Genomic DNA, 19,412 nt, shown 5'->3' with positions numbered 1-19,412 from the left:
TGTTGACTTCAGTATTATTTTTCATTGTTTCACTGATTCCAAACATTCTGCTTAACCTGTGACATGATGTTTTTGTGGATGATAATTGTTTTGGCTTCTGAATAACAACGTTTTTTAGTTGTGACATGAAGATTGATATTAGATTGATATTTCAATTTTATCACATTTTTCTTCTTGAAGAAAAAAAGTGAAACCTTTCTTGATTTACATTCCATTGAAAAAATAGCTTATAGGACACCTACAGAGAACTCCTGTAACCCAATACCATGAAGATGGGTTACAAACGTAAAATTTTCTGTCAGTCAAATGACCTGTGAAAAATCACACACCCAGTAGAAACATTTGGTTTCTTTCTTTGCACTTCCTTTTTAAGATGTTTCTTGTTAAGATGTATTTTGTTTCTGTCCTAGGAAATTCTAGGAAGAAGTTGATGTGCTCTGTGTGCAATAAGAAGTGTTCCTCAGCTACAAACCTTCAAGAGCATCGAAAGGTCAGTAAGATGAAAGCTGACCCACAGCAGGCTTTGACTTCACCAAGATGTAAGGCCAGGGAGCATGAGTCACTTGAGAGCTGCTGTAATACAAACTATTGGGTAGTCTTTTTTGTGGTTACAAAAGCAGTGCCTTTTCTTTGAGTATGAGTATTTATTTTTGTATCCACAGTAGATCAAACCAAAAATCCTGGTTTCATTCTAATGTATCTTTTACCAAATATAAAATTTCATGTGTGTGTCATGTTCACATTACCAAGCTAAAACAAAATTGTCTGCTTTTTATTTTTTTATTTTTTTTGTCTGCAGTTCACAAGGAGGGAAGTAAATCCAAGTGTATTTTAGCCATTAAAGTAAATCTGTGAATCTTTCTTCCTATGCAAAAATGCAAACAAGTTTTGTCTTACCACCCTTTGTGAAAATAACATCACAGTCCTAAGGGTGTTGTATGCAATCTTTTTGAGTTATTTGGTTAGTATAAAAAGTGCCACTTACCAAAAAATAATAATAATTTTTGTGCATACATTGAAATAATGTGATCTTTAATAATCTGTACAGAAAGAGTTAATATCCTGAAAATAATGGAGTTAGTATAGAAATACAGGGTTATGAATATGAGATTCGGAATCCATTCTACCCAAAGGAAGACCCAGCAAGATTAATTTGATAAATTACCAGAACTTTAGAGGGCCCGTTTCTACAAAAACCTACATTGTAATGTTTATCAGATTAACTATAAGTCTCTAATAATGTCCAGTTATAACCTAAATCCAGTGAAGATATAGATGGTATCAATTAAAATAAGATGTTGCAAGAGGAGTGATAATCCCTTGTACTAGCTTTTTGTGATTTTACTTGCTAGCGTTAATGTTCTTCTGTACTTTTTCTTGAAAAAGACTTACCAATTCTACCATGCCTTCTCAAACCTAATCAAAATGCATCCTGTTTTGTTTTAGCATGGTACCCACAAACCATTGCACATTAAGATAGCTATAAAAAGAAAAGGAGTACTTGTGGCATCTTAGAGACTAACGAATTTATTAGAACATAAGCTTTCGTGAGCTACAGTTCACATAGTTTATGCTCAAATAAATTGTTAGTCTTAAAGGTGCCACAAGTACTCCTTTTCTTTTTGCGGATACAGACTAACACAGCTCCTACGCTGAAACCTAAGGTAGCCATGTGATGCTGCAAATCAGGAATGTCCCACTTTTGTAGGCATATCATTGTTAGGCTTATAGATAAGATCATTATTTTGTCTCAGTTGTTATAAATTCCTGCAGATCCTGCCAGCCAAACGATCCGTTGACAAGCTTTGCCTGTGGCACTAATGGCAGATTGATTGAATGTCTATTTATCGCTGATCCACCATCAAGTTTGTCAAACGTGGAAAATTACAATAGGGCAATAGGAACAAGAAGACGGAAAACAGTAGGGTAATTTGCCCAGCATCTTAGATGTATGTGCACAAATGAAAGGCGTATAGGGAAGAAAGAGGAAGAACTGAAGTATTAGTCCATAAGATAAATTGTGACTTAATTGGCATCACTGAGACTGGGTGGGATAAATCTCATGATTGGAGTATTGGTAAAGAGGTGTATAGCTTGTTCAGGAAGGAGAGATGGGGGAACAAAAAGGGGGAGGAGTTGCATTATACATCAAGAATATGTACACCAGAAGGAGGCGAGAGGCAGACCATTGAAAGTCTCTGGGTAAGGATAAAAGGGAAAAAAGCAGGGCCATGTCACGGCAGGGGTCCCCTGTAGACTACCAAATCAGCAGGAGGAGGTAGATGAATCATTTCTAGAACAAATAACAGAAATATCCAAAATGCAAGACCTGGTAGTTATGGGAGACTTTTCCAATAGATGTCTGGGTAGTTAAAGTAATACGCCAAAACACAAAATATATAATAAGTTCTTGAAATGTATTGGGGACAGCTTCTTGTTTCAGAAGGTGGAGGAAGTAATCAGGAAGACAGCCATTTTAGACTTGATTCTGAGGGAGGAATTGGTTGTGAATATAGAAAGTAATTTAGGTGAAAGTGATCATGACATGATAGGTTTCATGATTTGAAGTAAAGGAAGGAGTGAGAGCTGCAGAAGAAGCACAATGGACTTGAAAAAAGAGACTTTAACAAGATAAGATAAGGTCCTATGGGAAGAAAATCTAAGGAAAAAAGAAGTTCAGGAGAACTGGCAGTTTCTCAAAGAGACAATGTTAAGGGCACAACAGCAAACTATCCCAATGTGAAGGAATAGTGCAAACATGTAGGGATAAAATGAGAGGCTAAAGTACAAGGGAACTCACAAGGGACACAAAAGGCAATAAGACGAGGTTGTATAAATACATTAGGAGCAAGAGAAAGATGAAGGAAAATATAGGTCAATTAGTTAATGGGGAAGGAGAGTTAATAACAGATGACATCACGAACGCTGAGATGTTTAATGCCTATTTTGCTTCAATCTTCTCTAAAAAAGTTAATGGTGACCAAATACTTAACATAATTAATATTAACAGCAAGAGGGAAGGAACACAAGTCAGAATAAGGAAAGAACAGGTTAAAGAATATTTAGATAAGTTATTTGTGAACAGGTTAGCAGGGCCTGATGAAATTCATCTGAGGGTACTTAAGGAACTAGCCGAAACAATCTCAGAACCTTTAGCCATTATCCTGAAGAACTCATGGAGTATGGGTGAGGTCCCAGAGGACTGGAGAAAGGCAAATGTAATACTTGTCTTTAAAAAGGAAAATCCATGTTGGTTATTTATCCCCTAACTCACAGTAAGTAATACCCTTCCTCCACATGTGGTCTCACTGATCCCAGTGGAACAGGAGTGAAGTAATGTGAGTAAGTTTAACAGAAGCCTAGCCTTTTTAGAACTATACCCTGCAAAGTTAATACACCTCAGATTCACCTCTGCAAAGTTATTCAAAGAACTTTTGTCCTTTTTTAATAGGCCAAATGAAGATTTCTGATAGTATCACTTTTTAAAATGAGGAAATATGATTTGTTGAGGGTGCATAGACCTTGGTCAGATAATCACAATTCTAAAAATGTGTCTGACTTTTTAATCCCTCTTGATCTACCATCGTAGGGCTGTGTGTGCAACCAAATAATTAAACTGTTTCTGAGTGAAGTCATTCTTAATATAGGGAGAGGCAAAAAAGGCTTTTTTTTCCCTATGTGTAGAAATATTTCCCTCTGTTTAATTACCCACTAAGACCGCCATTTCCTTTTTTAGACGAAAAGCAAATTGTGTGTAATAGAAGTTCATAAATTGAAATCAGACCGTTACATGGAATTAAAGAGCAATCTGGACTCTGGTACATTAAATAGTAGTCTACTCTAAAGAAAAACACTCATCTCCTGAAATAAGGTGTCTGAAATATTTGGGGAGGAATTACTATATTGTGAGGTGGCAGGTCTGTGGAATTATACAGATCTGAACTTCAACCCCAGAAGAAGAAAAACCAATGAAGCTGAAAAAATACAGTAAAACCATATGAATCAATAGGGAGAAGGGAATATAGAATTTATCTGGATAAACAGGGAATTTTTCCGTACAAATGATGTCCACTGAGGGGCATAACGTAATTTTGGATAAGGGTTTTTTGGAGAAATAAGACTTTTGTCCTGTTTACATTGAATAGTACGTAAATGGAAGGGCATGGAAGCCTTGTGGAGTATTAGAACTGGTCTTGAGACAATTTAAAATATTTAATTTGCTTCAAAATTCAGTCATTAGTGCAGCATCAAGTCCAGGCCCTAGATGATTGCTTGGACAGATCCATCCTGTTGGGTGCACGAGAACATTTGATATCTTTGCTAGAACTCTCTAGAAAGTTTTGACCTCTGGGGCTATGTGCATAGTATGGAATGCATTTGCATTTATTAATGTAGTTTAGGGAGAAGAAGGCTAGTGTTTGATAGCTGGATCTTATGATCCAGTAGTTGAAGGCTAGCTCTTTAATTGTGGATTAAGTCATTTTATCCTTATCTAGATTGTTTTTATTTTGTTAATCAATGATGATGTTAGTAATCTGATATTCTTGATAATGTTGAAATATGTTTTTATTTACAGTGGACTCCAATAGCATTTCATATTTATTATGCTTTCTAAAAATTATTAGATGTGTGTTATTTTGTTGTTAGAGAGACATGGTGGTTGAGGTAATATTTCTTATTGGACCAACTTCTGTTGGTGAGAGAGACAAACTTTCAAGCCCTTTTTGTTATTTATAAGCCCGTGCTTATTGGAAATAAATGAACTGAAAATATTTTTGCAAGTTATTCTACATTTATTTATTTTTTGCTTCATGTTTCCATATTGATGAGATTTAAAATTAATGTGATATTACATATTTACATAATCTTAGTTCCTGTGTGTTGTCTTAGTTATAAATGTTTGTTCAGAAGTATGAAGATTTGATTTTTGAGAGACACTGTTGTTCAGCATGGGATAATTAAGGAAGAAATCACAATATATCCATGAGTATTAACATAGCTACAAGCTAAGAAATAATTACAGTTTGTTAGAGATGTTCTGTATATCTAAGATGTGTGATCTTGTTTGAGACACATATTTAATTATCATTAAACACTCATTTTGCAGGTTCATGAGATCTTTGAGTGTCAGGAATGTGACAAGAAATTTATTTCAGCTAACCAGCTAAAACGCCATATGATAACTCACTCAGGTAAAAAAAAACCCTGTGGTTTTTCTTGTATACCAGAATTGGTCCTTGAGATATATTGCGGTATGTTATTTTTTTTATAGATGTTCTGATGGATTCTGCAGTGTTTGGGAGCTAGTTAAAGTAAATCTGGTGCCAGCTAACTCTCTTTGCACCAGTGGAAGGTCCAAATTTAATGGTGCAACCTCCTGCTCCTGGCAACTTCTTCATGCTTCTCCTTCAGGCTAGCTGGGATGGGAGAGCGCAATGCTGTGGGGGTTGGGGAACTAATAACATTGCTGTTTGCTTTCTGTAGGGGTTTAGGTGTCTAGTGGTTGAATGGAAGGGGTGCAGAACTGGGATATGACCTAGGCAGGGCTGTGATAAAAGGAGAGACGTTCAGATTCTCTAATGGACTCGCATTTTGAGCACAGAGCTCTTAGTCAGAATAAAGCAGTTTATACTCCACACCATGCAGTAGACCACACATTAACATATCAGCCTGCCTCGTGGCTGGTGGAGCAGGTCACCGTGACTGGCAGCATCTTATGTCTGCAGGTCTGGCAGCATTATATGAATTGACACTGCCAGCGTTTTTGATCATTGAAACCTGGCATTTCTAGATCTTTCATCCAGTAATTAGAAACATCAGCCAACACAATGGAGGCACGAACTTAGTTCTGTCAAATACATTAAAGTTTAAACATACAGGATTTTGTAACAGCGGAGCCTTTTAACATATCTGCTTTCTTGGTTTCAACATACTGCAATCACATTTATTTTAAAATAAGCTTTGTCCAGAGGCTTTTAGCTTATTTTTGACGCTTTTGGGTGAGACTACAGGGCTTGGGTTTGAGTCACCAGTTCAAGCAGAAAGGCTTTTGCATAGCAACTTTTGGTTTTCGAAACTAATATGATATGTATATTGTTAATTAACTTTTAAAACATTTAAACTGTCATGCCCTCTTTCACATTTGTAATCTGGAAACAGGCTTTTCCTCTTTGAAGTCATTCTCTTTTGATTTAAGCTAATTAATCAGAATTTAGTGTTAGCAATGATTATTGCAAAGAATGTGCCAATTTCTTGAGATACACCATAGCTCATCTTTTATGAAGTGACTTAACTGTCTAACATAAAGAGCATTAGATGTCTTTCTAATTGGTTTAATCTTAATTGGGTTGACTTAATTGCAAAAATCTCTCTGAGGAGATGACTGTCTCTGCCTTTCATCTTCTCCCCCTGTATAAACAGGAGATTAAATGTCCCCCACTCATTTTCTGCAGAAAAACGCCCCTACACCTGCGAGGTTTGCAATAAGTCCTTCAAACGACTTGATCAAGTGACTGCACACAAAATAATACACAGTGAAGATAAACCTTATAAATGCAAGCTTTGTGGAAAGGGATTTGCCCACAGAAATGTTTACAAGAATCACAAGAAGGTAAAGCACTCTGCTGTTGTTGTTTACAGGTCTGCCAGCCTCAGATATGCAGCTATTTTTCTTTTAAATGGTTGATCATTAAGCTCTGGCATGCTTATAAACATGAGATTAAAGTATTGGAAAATGTATTTTCTAGTGTTCTTTGTTATAACCAAGATCTCAAGATACTAAATGAATTCCAGTAAAATACAAACACACAGAAATGATTCTTCTGCTAAATGCACTGAATAAATCCCTATTTTGAGTCTTCTGGTTTGTTTTTATATGTTATCAAGTCAAATATTTATCTGATCTAAAAGGTCTCTAGTTTTTGGCTTACAAAAGAATGATCATATTTGAACAAAATGAGCAATAATGCTGTTGCAGTCATTCCTAATCGTACTTATCAGGAGATACTTTCAAACAATATATTATTTGCATTTGGTAGTGTTAAATAATACATTACTGAAACATCAGAAGAAACACTACCCTAATAATGTACACATGAAAGGATGCTCTATTTCTGTTGATTTAAACTCAAATCTGCCTGTCCTAATTTCTGTAATGCCTGTCATTACTTTTAACCCTACGTTACATTTTCAATGGCAAGGCTACCCATGACTGCTGCTTCAGAATTCCAAGACTGTAAAAAAAGAAATTATCTGGCTGATTTCCTGCCCAGTCTTTGGAACGCCGTGCTTCCCCCCCTCCACTTTGATGAAACTGATATACCTATACTTATAAGGTTTTCAGTGTGGCTCATGTTATATGCCATCTGGGAATTTGGCACAGGATCTTTGCACCATCTCTTGTACTTTCAGTCATAAATCATATGAAAGTAATAATAATGTCTCTTACAGGATGAAACAGTGATGACTCCCTCCCCCCCAAAACAGAACGTATGCACAAGCATGCTGAAAGACACAGCTAGCTGCCATGTATATTATGATCATAACTTGCATGTGTAACTTCATTTTAAAAAAAACAACAATAAAAAAACAAGACCTTGCCAAGTGGATACAGTTTTATGAAAATTCTTGAAATACTTAATCTGGCCAGCTACTTCTGTATCTAAACACTAAGAAAATCTACACATTTTGTTATGATAACCTTGATCTGATGTCCAATAGAGAGTTTTGCCTGAATAAGAACTTCAGAATCAAGCAAGAATAATGAATGAACTACCATATCCTTTTGGCCCCATACTGCAACCCTTACTTAAAGTCAGTGGCTTTGCTCATGTAAAGATTCTTTGAGTAAACCTTGCAGGATCGGATCATATATTTGCTGAAGATTACAGATTCTGCTAACTGAGAGAAATGTGCAAACTTTATAGTTGATCATCTGGTAAATATCTTGTTTAGTTTTTGTCATAATTATTCCCACACTTTGCAATAATACTTATTTTTTGAGTCTGTATGCTAGTAATGCAGAGACTGTCTTAGTCCCGTTAGATAAAGACAATGCACAGAGAAACAAAACAAAAAAAAAAATCTGTGCATTTAATGACACAACAGCGACAAGTCCTGTCAACCTCTTCAAGTCCAAGCAACTTACTTTCTTTAAAACACAATAAATCCCTGTGTACGTTGAACAAACAGCGTGGCACAAACTATGTGATAGAAGGGGTGCTAGTCTATTTGTATGGCCATGATTTAAGAGGACTGCACTATTCACAAGAGGTAGAGGGCTCAGTGACTTGTTGACAATGTAGTTATCCCAATGAGATGGAAATTTAAAACTTCATACCATCCTACTCCATCACATATTTCATTTATGCTTTTTTATCAAGTTTGTGGTTTTGTTTGTTTAAGTCTACATCCTCCTGATTGGGGTGGGGTGTGTGTGTGTGTGTGTGTGTAATCCTATGGGAATACTGTATCTGTTTTATTTTCTTTGGGTGAAAGTAAATGTTTGCACCCAAATCGGCTGACAGCGCTTTTCCAGTTTCAGAATACTTTTACTGTACTGAAGCAGCTTGGTTATAAATGTGCAGTAGGAATGGTGTGTGCTATGGTTAAAAAACAGACAAATAAACAGCATGTAATGGAAAATATATTGTCAGATTTGAAAAACCTTTTTGGCTTTTACACTGCATGTAGCATTATATGGCAGTCTTTCATTTATAATAAGAAACAGGATGGAAGTGTTTTCCCCTCTTTGAATTTTATATGTATCATTTGGATGAAGGTTTTTTTGTTTGTTTGTTTGATTAATGTTTAGAGGATACCTAAGTTGGTGTTGTGTGGAAGTGTCAGAATAAAGTAGTACTTTTAAACATGGCTCAGGTTCTGAGGAGTGCTGCCCACTGTGCAGGTTAAGACTGGGCTTTTCAAAGAAGCTGAAGAGAATTAGGTGCCCAGCTCTCATGGAATTTCAGTGGGAGATGGGAGTTAACTCACTTGGGATAAGTCTACACAGCAAAAAAAACCACTGCATGGTAATGAATCTCAGAGCCTGGTCAACTGCCCCGGGCTTGCGCTGGGAGCTAGAAATAGCAATGTTGACATTCAGGCTTGGGCTGGATCCCGGACTCTGAAACCCAATGAAGGGGGAGGGTTTTGGAGTCTGGACTCAATTCCGAGCTCAAATGTCTACACTGCTATTTAGCTCTGTGATTCAAGCCCTGTGAGTCTGAGTCAGTTGACCCACGGCTATGAGGCCTGCTTGTATGTTGTTTCTTTTTGTTGTGGGAAGACAGGGACGGGGTTGTTTTTTGAAGTATAGATGTACCCTTAGGCTCCTCTGAAAAGCCCAGTCTACAGAATTAAATAGGCACTTGATATGCACAGTTCCTTGCTGTGGAAGAGGAGAGCAGTAGTATTTAGTGGAGGTGAGCAGTGTTGGAATTGTGCTGGAGAGAAACCCTGTTACCTTTCGTGATGGAAGATCAGACCTGATGAAAGTGGGCATATAGTACAAATTATTTTTGTACGCAGAAGTATCTGGCTTTGTTTCCCCCACCCTTTCATTGCCTGTTGACTACATGTCGCAGATGTTGTCAGGGAAGAGAAAGTGAAGATCCTTGACGAACTCAGCAGACACAAGGTGCAGAAGGGCCTAGAGCTAATCAAGGGGTATTCACTCAAGAAAAGATAGACAGTTGCATTGATGGCACTACCATGGGGGGTTCTACTAGAATAAGCAGCTGTATGTTGAGGTTGAGAATAGAATTCTACAAGACCCATGCTAGTTAAAGCTTCCTAGGGAATGTTGCATAGCAGCCCCTTCCCAGCTGCCTTGGTCTCATCATCCTCCAGAACAGATGCCAAGCCTTTTTAGAATTCCAGTGGCTAGCTGCAACCCCCCTGTAGGAATAAGAGTTGTGGGTGTCTTGGGTGCCACATCCTCCCTCTGTGCAGACTTTCCAACACAAGGTGCCCTGTGCCGGCCCAGATTCTGAATGAATCAAGTCTGTAGTATATGCATTTCCATGCCATGCAAAACACTGGAATGTATAACACTGGAATGTAATAAGGATAAAATTCAAATGAGGAAAATTATTTTCAAGCATCTCTGCCTGTGTTGCACCTTCCTCTATTTACATTACTGTGTGAGCTGCACTAATGCAGTAAAATGCTTACAAATATTCCCAGTGTAGATAGACCTTTTCTATGCTGATACGCTTTCCAAAAACCTGGGTTCAGTCCTGTATCCAAATTTTCAACATATTTCAAGGCTCAGTTTGCCACTGACTTTGTAGAAAAGAGCTTTGGATAACAACTGAGTGGATTAGATACTTTTCCAAGGCCCTGATTCAGCAATGTACTCAAGCCTGTGGATCGGGTTCTAGCCTAGGACTTGGAAGACCCATGCTCAGTGTCGTGCTTTGCCACCGACCTTTTGTGCAAGTCACTCAGTCTGAGTGTGCTTCAGTTTTCCATCTCTAAAAATGAGGATGATAATACTTTCCTACCTTGCAAGGGTATTTTGAGGATAAGTACGTTAATAACTGTGAAGCACTGTGCGGTCTATGGATGAAAACTGCTATATATTTAGCTTTTATTTAAGTGTGTGAATAGTCCTACTGAAGTCAGAGACTACTCACATTGTTAGTATTAGGCAGTTGCTTAAGTTCCTTGCTGACTCAGAGCCTAAACTGGTAAATGCAGCCCAAGGAGTTCTATAAGGATAATGGGCACCCTCCTTTTTAACTGCAGAAACTACAGGCCTTGGTGCTTGCTGCTTCAGCTTGCTCCCAGTGGAGGTCAGCTGCATATGAAAGCAGCTGCAATCTGTTCTATTACATTCAAATTAGGGGCATCACCTGGGTGTGTGTGTGTGTGTGTGTGTGGCGGGGGGATTGGATATGTGATAGTCTACACTTGTATGATTAAATCCTGCTCAGTGTTTTTGCTACTGCATGTATATTAATCGTATTTTTTAAAATACAAAAGTTGGTGTATACAATATACTCTGTGTGTGTGTGTGTGTACTATTATACAGTATTTTATATATTTATTATACAGTTAGATATAATTTTGTAATAGCAGCTAAAGCGTTATTAGTTGAACCTTCAAATTTCATGTGAGCACATCAAAAATACTAGGCCAGTTTTCCAATTTGGAGTCTCCTACTCTAGAACCCATGTGCATTTCTAGCAAACCCAAAGAACGCATGGTGTGAGCAAGTAACTTGTGATTGTGAGAAGTGTGCGATGATGACAATGATGCATTCATCTCAAGGTGCACTTTCGCATCTATTACACATTTAGGTTTTTGTCTCAATTATGAGCTTTAGAAATACAGTTGGACTCCTATATTGTAGCTAAAAGGCCATATCTGAGAGAAGCTGCGAAGGGCTTTTAAGTGACAGTGGATGGGTCCTGCACCCATAGAACTAACAAACAGAAAAGCATTGTAGAGTAGGGTGTTTTGAATAAAAGGAAGTGACTTTTGCGCTCGTGAAAAGTGCCAGATTGACAGCCCTGGAGACTGAACCCTTCTATTTATCCACAGAACAGGTACAGCACAGACAGCAGCACTGCAAGCTTCCCCACAGTGTCTCATCAATATGTCTCAACCCTGTTCTGGAGGAACCACCTATTGAGGTGAGAAGGTAGTTCAGTCTCTTCACGTCCAGTCAATCCTTGGCCTCGCTGTTGAGAATGTCACTAAGGATATCAACTAATGCTAATTATGATGTGAACCACTAAGAACCAGACTGAAATGATCAATTTATTTTACATAGCCATTTGAGGGTCATTCAGTGGCCTTTCTGCTATATGTGACTCCGGCTGGATTTGAGCTACAGACTGAGGTGAAAGCTTCTCTATCCCATTTTCAGTCATTGCACTGTCTGAGCCATGCAGTCTCAAGGCACCTTCTTAAAGGTCCCCCCCTCTCTCTTGTGGACATACACCAATAAAAAGGTATAAAGTAGCAAGGCTTTGTTCTTTAATAACAAACAAAGGAATGTTTGAAAGAATAAGTATCTATGAATGAAAGAGTCCTGTGCTGATTTATTTATCTGATCATTGTTCTGGCTGTGGTTTTTGCAATCCACTACAGATGGCTATTAGTATACTGTAACATCTTGGTATTGCTAGCCATGAGAAAGGACATTTGGGTTAAAAATGAATGTGAGTATGTGACCCAAAAGGGCTACAGGCTGCACGTAAATAATTTCACTGCCCCTCTTTCCACCACTCTCCCACCCTGTTTGTGGAGTAGCTATGAATGTCCTATGACATTAGGGATTTCCCTGCCACGAGGAGAATATAGAGTGTGCATTTATGTACCATATTCATGTTTACCCTCAGGCTATGAAATTCACTGTTTAATGAACATAATTTTATAAACCATAATCCGTGTGTGTGATAAAACACTTCCAGTCACTCCCCTTTCCCTTGGGGCACAATAGCTTTCAATTAAGATCCTTGTGAGCTAAATGCAGTATTTAGAAGCGGATTCTTTAAAACTTCCCTTTATCAGAAAATTATAGGCAATTTGGTTAGATAACATATTGTACAGCTTCATTTACTGGCAATAGTGGGATAGTACTTCATTACAATAAAAAACCAGAGGAAGTGATTTGAAATTTACAGATGTAGGATAAAAGCTGATTCTTTCACAAGCTCCAGAGATCAGCATCAGCAGCTGTGAAGTTTGTTTACAAGATTCAGCCAAGCTTAGCTTTCTGTCTTGTTTATGACTTTGAGGAGGCTATTTCAGCTATGGTGAATTTTTACTGAGGTAAGCAAGGCTCTCAGTACAATACTTCTGTCTTCTGTTTCAAATTAGCAAATGAAGCTGAGACAGTGGGATAGGGGATAGGTTCTAGATTTGAGAGATTTTATTTTGCTAAATTTTAAATTGGTGTCTTGAGAATAGGCAGATCAGCAGTGGGCTACGAGTAGACTGTAATTAACTGAGAAAATGTGCTTTTGAGGGTGCACTTAATTTTGATGACGTTATATATTATTTGGTGAAACGTCAAATTCTAGCTTATAGCTTTCTTTCAAAATATAGATATTCTCTGTATGTGTACAGACTGACACAGACACACACACACCTTTTACGTAACAGAATTCCAAGGATTTGTGATGTACACCTATTTAATAGTTGCCAAGTTGTCTTGCAAAGTTCCACTTAAATGAAGCATGATGGTTATTTGAATCCTTTGTCACCTAGTATGCGGAACTACCATGATGTCCCTTCTGAACTCAGCCTGCCAGCTACAATTATTGTAATAACACCTAATTGATTTCCCTGATCCTTCCCCCTGACTCATTCTCTTTCGTCTGCAGACCCACTCTGAAGAGAGACCATTCCAGTGTGAGGAATGCAAGGCTTTGTTCCGCACCCCATTCTCTCTGCAGAGACACCTACTAATACATAACAGTAAGTGTTAATTCAGAGAGGCAAAGGGCTTCATCAGTTCACATCACTGACTTGTGGGAGGAAATGCATTGTTACACAGTACAAAATTAAAGTACATTCTCGTTCAGTCTTGCTCCCAAATACACTAAATTGTGTTCAATTATTATTATAAAAATTCAATCCACAAGAGCCAGGAAATTCAGTAAAGTCTGAAAGTTTATCGTTGACTCCTCTTGCTGCACAACATGGAGGCTACAGATAATCCAGTGTTGTTCCGAAGTCCTTTGACAAAGGACTCCTGCATGTTCCAGATTAAGTTGTAGTATTATGCCCATTTATAGATGTGGAACTGAAACCCCGAGAACTGAATGACTTGCTCAAGGTCACACACAAAGTCTGTGTCAGAATTGAGAACCCATGCTATAGCTCCGAAGTCCCAGTCCAGACCCTGAGCCACAAACCAAATCTTTCTGTCAGCAGCATAAATGCTAGCAGACTGGACAAGTCACTGTGTCTCCTTTAGTCCTCTTGGATATGTATCTAGTCATCTCAATCATTAAGAGACTTTGCCTTGCTTTGAGGTTTTGGGGTAGAGGTGCCCTCTTTACCTCTTCAGCAGAAGACAGGAGTTAGTCACTTGTGAGAGTCTTTATTTCTTTTATATTTTGTTAAATGAATTAATTAAACATACCTTTATAAAAGTATATGGAAATTTCTCATTATTTTACTAAGATCACTGTAGCTTTGAAAACAGCACTATTTTGGGGGGCAAACTTTTATTTACTGCAATTTAATATACCAGTGTTTTGTGCTAAGTGAATATGCATTAAAGAAATTCTTGGAACTTTTTTTTTTTTTTTTTTTTAAGGCTTTCAGAGCTGCTCGGATCTATTTTTTCAGTGAGTACTTAAGTTTGTAGAATCTTGGTCTCCTGATAACCTTAGCCAGAGTGCTAAAAATCCTTATTCAATGTGTATATATACTCCACTGCATAGAAACCCCTTTTTTAAACACTAATTTAGGGACTAATCTAAAGCCCATTGAAATAATTGTTTTCCATTGACTTCAGTAGGCTTTGTCCCCCTTCACCTCCAAAATATCCCAAAGTAGAAGTGCACATTGAGTTACAGGCTCTTGCGAATCTCTATTTAAAATATATCTTTTTTTTGTTCTTTCAAATTCCCAGAGCTCAAAAATTCTTTTTGTTTTGTGCTTTAAACATCTTCGGGGGGAGGGAGGGGATAAAACACACTTTTGTGCCAATTTTATTTTTAAAAAAATTTCCAACTCCTGGCCTCAGGACCAACACGAACTATATAGAATATATAAAAAAGCATAAAGCAAACTTTTTACAGTTGTTACAACCTCCCCTCTTCGTGTATAGTTCCGTATAACAGAAGTGCAGACAGACCCTTAGCAAAGTGAAAGTCATCACTATCCTGTACTGAGTAAGAAATAGTTTAAATACAAGATAGTGGTTAAAACAAGGGTCCCTGCTGTTGTAAGAGCAGTGCTTGTGTTCCAGGTAAAGAACATTAAAACTCCACCCCTTCTGACCTCATCCTGAGATTGACTATAGTTATGGTCATGATCATGAGCCTGCCATTTATTTAATAACTCAAAAATAACTGAGAATCATAGGCATTGTCATACTAGAGCAGACTAGTGGTCCCTCTTGCAGCATTGAACTATATGAGCTGCTTCCGAGGAAAGAATAAAACAAAAGAAAATCCTACTAATGCTAGTCCAGTTCGACAACGCGGTGTCATCGGGAAGGAATTGTGTGGGAAACTTCTTCACCACTGAGCAGTAAATTCCAGGAAAGCATGGAAAACTCAGAATTCAGGCTTAACCTCCCTCATAAATTCCATCTGAAATCAGTATGTAAATTATATACAGTGTTGTTACTTTAAAAGTGGGGTACTCTGCAGGCAGCGGTATCTATCATACTTAAACCTTTTTAAAATAATGTTATATTAGCACAAAAATAAATATATTTAATAAAAGAATGCCTGAAAGTGCGATTCCACTCTGAAAAGTGGATCTATGAAAAATGGTATCATGAAGTTTGATTTATTTTTTTTTCGGTCTTTCAAGATTCCAGATCAAATGTGTTTAGTTTAGAGGTAAAAGACTTCCCCCTTTCCCCAACTGCCAACTCTGCAAATTCAATCTGGGATCTAAAAGTAAAGCTGAGTTCATCCCTATTCTTGCATATCCCTGCAAGATGACTAGGTCCTGCATGCTAAATTATCAGGGTGGATTTGATTTAAATCAAATTGATTTAAATCATGATTTAAATCACTAGTCAGGGGAAGACTCGATTTTAATCATGGATTTCTACATAAAAGTGCATTCTTGTTGGTTGTTATAACCTTAATACATATTCTTCACAACTCAGAGATAGATGTAGGTTTCATTTTTAGAAGGTACACACTATACATTTTTTAAGTGATTTATTTTGAAAACTTTTCAGGTTAGGTTTTACAGCTATATCAGAAAATGTATGATTGTTTGTTTGTTTCATTTACCAAAAGGTAATTGAAGCAGATATTTATGAAGTCATTGGGAGGTGAACTATCTCCAATTCAACAGGTTAATCATTAATATTTGGACAATTTTTCTTGCCATGCTGTATTAGGAGGAGAACATCACCAGACAGACATTTAAATTCTTTTATTTAACTAAAACAACAACGTTAAGTAGTCTGGATTTTTTTTCTTCAAAGCAAACATATAATATTTTAACAAAACAAGCATATGAATTTTTTAATTTAGTTAAACATTCAAGTTTTTTAAAATCAGGTTTGTTTTTGTTAAAATTGTTTTTAACTAAAACAGTTAAATAAAATATTAAAAAAAATTAAAAGTTGACTATGTCAGCCAGGTCAACATGAGAAACTTAAAATATTGGCTTCTGCAGCTAACTCAGTTGTCTTCACCTTCACTTTCCTGTTTGTTCATAATCTGGAAAAGAGAAACAAGCTTTCCTGCTTTTTCAGGTCCCAAACGATTTCTCAGTTTGAAATGAATTCGTCCAAAGGAAGAAAATATTCTTTCTACACCGGCAGAAGAAGCTACTGCTGTTAAAAGAGAGAGTATCACTTCAACAGTCTCTGAATCCAAGTGCTTAAGTGACTTCCACCAGTTCACTAGTGTGACTTTCTTTAAAACATCATCAGCAAACATATATTTCTCAAGGTTCACCCTGAGCTCTGAAGTTTATTATAGTTGGCATTATGGAGGGATGATTGCTGGATGTCCATGTCATAGCCAACTCCTCTTCTTCAGCAGTTAAGGTTTGACCCTGGTCTCGAGTATTGAGAATATTTGCAAGAAAATAAGCTGGAGATCGTGCTTGTCCCATTCGTTATTTTAATGCTTGTAATTTAACTCTGTCATTGCATATTTCTCTTTTTAAGATCTCACTCAGTTCCTTCCAAATTTCAACAGCGTCAGTAACAAAAAGGCTATTTCCCTGCATTTTGTTCAAGGCTACAGAAGTAGTCTTCAGGGTACTCAGCATGTGTTCAACATTTCTCTTAAGCCCACTGTTGAGAACTTTGGCTGTGACAGTGGCATCTATTTTTTCATGATTTTATTCACAAACAACTTTTTTCACAATTTTGTTCATCAGATTAGGCCAGTTCTTGATATAGTGCTCAAAACAGTCCACTACTGCAGTCCATCGCATGTCTTGTAGGAGAGTTAGCTTGGTTCCTCCCATTTTTTTTTCAGAGCAGCTGCTGCAAAGTGGTTGTTACAGAAGTATTTTGCACTTTCAAACAACATTAGCCTTTATTTCTGGAACACTGAAGTCTTTGGCCAGGAGGTGCATCAAATGAGCACAGCAACCATATGTTGTTAGCTTGTGACTCTCTTCTAAATAATTTCTTCTTACATCTTGGATACATGGACCAAGCTGTGTGTTAGACATTTGAATTTTTTTCACAGTTTGTTATAGCTTTTACTGCTACTTCTTGTAAGTATTTTGCCGAGTGTGCGTTTCCTGATGTATCAATTGTTTCTGTAAGGAAAACATTCCCTTATTCTGTTGTCACACAACCACATACAATAGGATCATTGTGGACATTGCTCCACCCATCAAGATTCAGGTTAACAATTTTGCCCTCTAGACCTTTTGCACACTGCTCAATTTCTCTTTCATAGACTTTATCCAGCAATTTGCCTGCGACGTCTGCTCTGTTGGGTGGACTGTATCCTGGTCTTAATGACTGAACCATGTTAATGAAGTGTGGGTTCTCAATCATATGGAAAGGAGAGTTTGTTGCATAAATGAACTGGGCAATTTTTTCATCAGTTACCTCTTTTTGTAATCTGCTGGTTCTTATCACAAAGTTATCCAAGGTTGTTCTTGGATGATGGAGATTTTTTTTTTCTTTTTGCTACAGGTGATATACTGTGGCTATGTGACAGACATGATATGACTGAAACGCTATCATTAGCAGATAACTCTGAAACTATAGAAAATTATAGTGATCTTGAAGGTGGATAGTTTTCAGAATCCTGTATGTTGAAGATGGATTCTCCTAAACAAAATAAGTCAATGCAGTATTATTACCATACTGCTCATTTAGTATTACTCATTGCATTCACTGACAGTCAGTACTACTTTAAAAATGAAATTGTAAAAGGGAGATGTGCCTGTTTCAGCTATTTATTTTTATCACAATTGCATCTAAAATGATAGTACCATAGAATAACAACTATATTTTTTGCTCAAACATGAGAATTCAAGAATAGTCCAGAAGGAAGACAGGCAGTCCTTAAGAAACAAGTATGAAATAAAAAAGTTTACCATCCTGAAGATCCTGCATGTTCAGATCTGTTCCTTTCATCATCTTCAACGCAGCTTCCTCCTGAGAAGGAACACTTCTCATGATATTTCATTTGGGCATCCAGGCCTTGCATTTCTTTGTTGCACTCTTTGCATTTTGCACACATGCCTGTCTTACGCACAGGTAGAAGAATGTCATTAAAATATTCCAAAATGGGGTCTCTTTTATGGCCTGCTGCCCTTATAGGTTTTCCTTTCTAGTGAGAGAATGGTATGGTAGATCTCAAATCAATGAAGGCTACACTCAGAAAGACCTCAAGACTTCTGGGATATGTTGCTCAAACAGTTTCATTTTTGTTCTTACTGCCTGTCTCCAGACTTCTCCTCCTTGTCCAGATCCCCCACAGTCTTCTATTCATTGAACTTTTTGAAACTTTGCACTTTTAGAGAGAGGTAAGGGATTGACTTTGTGTGCACAAATTTGCAGAGGGACAGTAGGGTTGAGGTCTGTTATTTCTCACCTCTATATATTATTTATTTATTTATTTATTTTAAAACATTTTTGCCATTAACAAGCATGTTCTCTCTGGAGAGACAAATCCACAGTTTGAGAACTGCAAAACTAAGCATCTCTGATGGTATCTTGTAGACTGAGCACTGAGTCTCATTGAGTAGATAGAAAGATTAATCTAAATAATCTGTATAGAAGCCCCTGGAGGCCCCATGGGATCTCATTTATAAAACTTTTCTTAAACATTACATTACTATATTGTCTCATACTATAGAATTAGAATTTATAATCCCTATCCCATGATGAGAGATCTTTGAGTTATAATGTATCTTAATGAAAACTATCTTTAGATAGGCTTTTTCCTCAAAAAGCATTTTATCAAAAAAATCCAGTTTAAATAAAAAACATCCAATTTTTTTATTTTTTTTTTAAACTCATTGATTTTTATTCACCCTGTAAATTATGCTCTCACTAACACTTGTGCAACCCTTCTGACTTCAACACCAATGTAATTTATAGAATTTAGTAATGATTCTGTTGATAATACATGAAAAGGAATATAACCCATGCTATGCTCCTCAGAGCCAACGAGAATTAAAGTCAGTGAACACTTACTTTGGTTGCTAAAGTAAGCAGGTAGTACTCTACATACATACATACATACATACATACATACATATGTAGGAAGATCCAC

The 19,412-nt window shown here is 37.1% G+C and overlaps 1 protein-coding gene across 2 annotated transcripts in view; it reads left to right on the top strand.

Moving 5' to 3' along the window:
• The window catches only part of PRDM5 (PR/SET domain 5), a 138,219-nt gene that overhangs the window by 46,852 nt on the left and 71,955 nt on the right, over positions 1-19,412 (top strand). For both annotated transcript variants that reach the window (XM_078852476.1, XM_078852475.1), the window contains exons 8-11: positions 411-490; positions 5,108-5,192; positions 6,453-6,610; positions 13,338-13,431. In XM_078852476.1, the coding sequence (XP_078708602.1) occupies positions 411-490; positions 5,108-5,192; positions 6,453-6,610; positions 13,338-13,431 (417 nt within the window). The remainder of the gene's footprint in view (positions 1-410; positions 491-5,107; positions 5,193-6,452; positions 6,611-13,337; positions 13,432-19,412) is intronic.

Source organism: Lepidochelys kempii, chromosome 4 (genome assembly GCF_965140285.1).
Source record: "Lepidochelys kempii isolate rLepKem1 chromosome 4, rLepKem1.hap1, whole genome shotgun sequence".
In the NCBI taxonomy this organism is placed as follows: domain Eukaryota; kingdom Metazoa; phylum Chordata; order Testudines; family Cheloniidae; genus Lepidochelys; species Lepidochelys kempii.
This window is presented reverse-complemented; position numbering and strand designations above follow the sequence as displayed.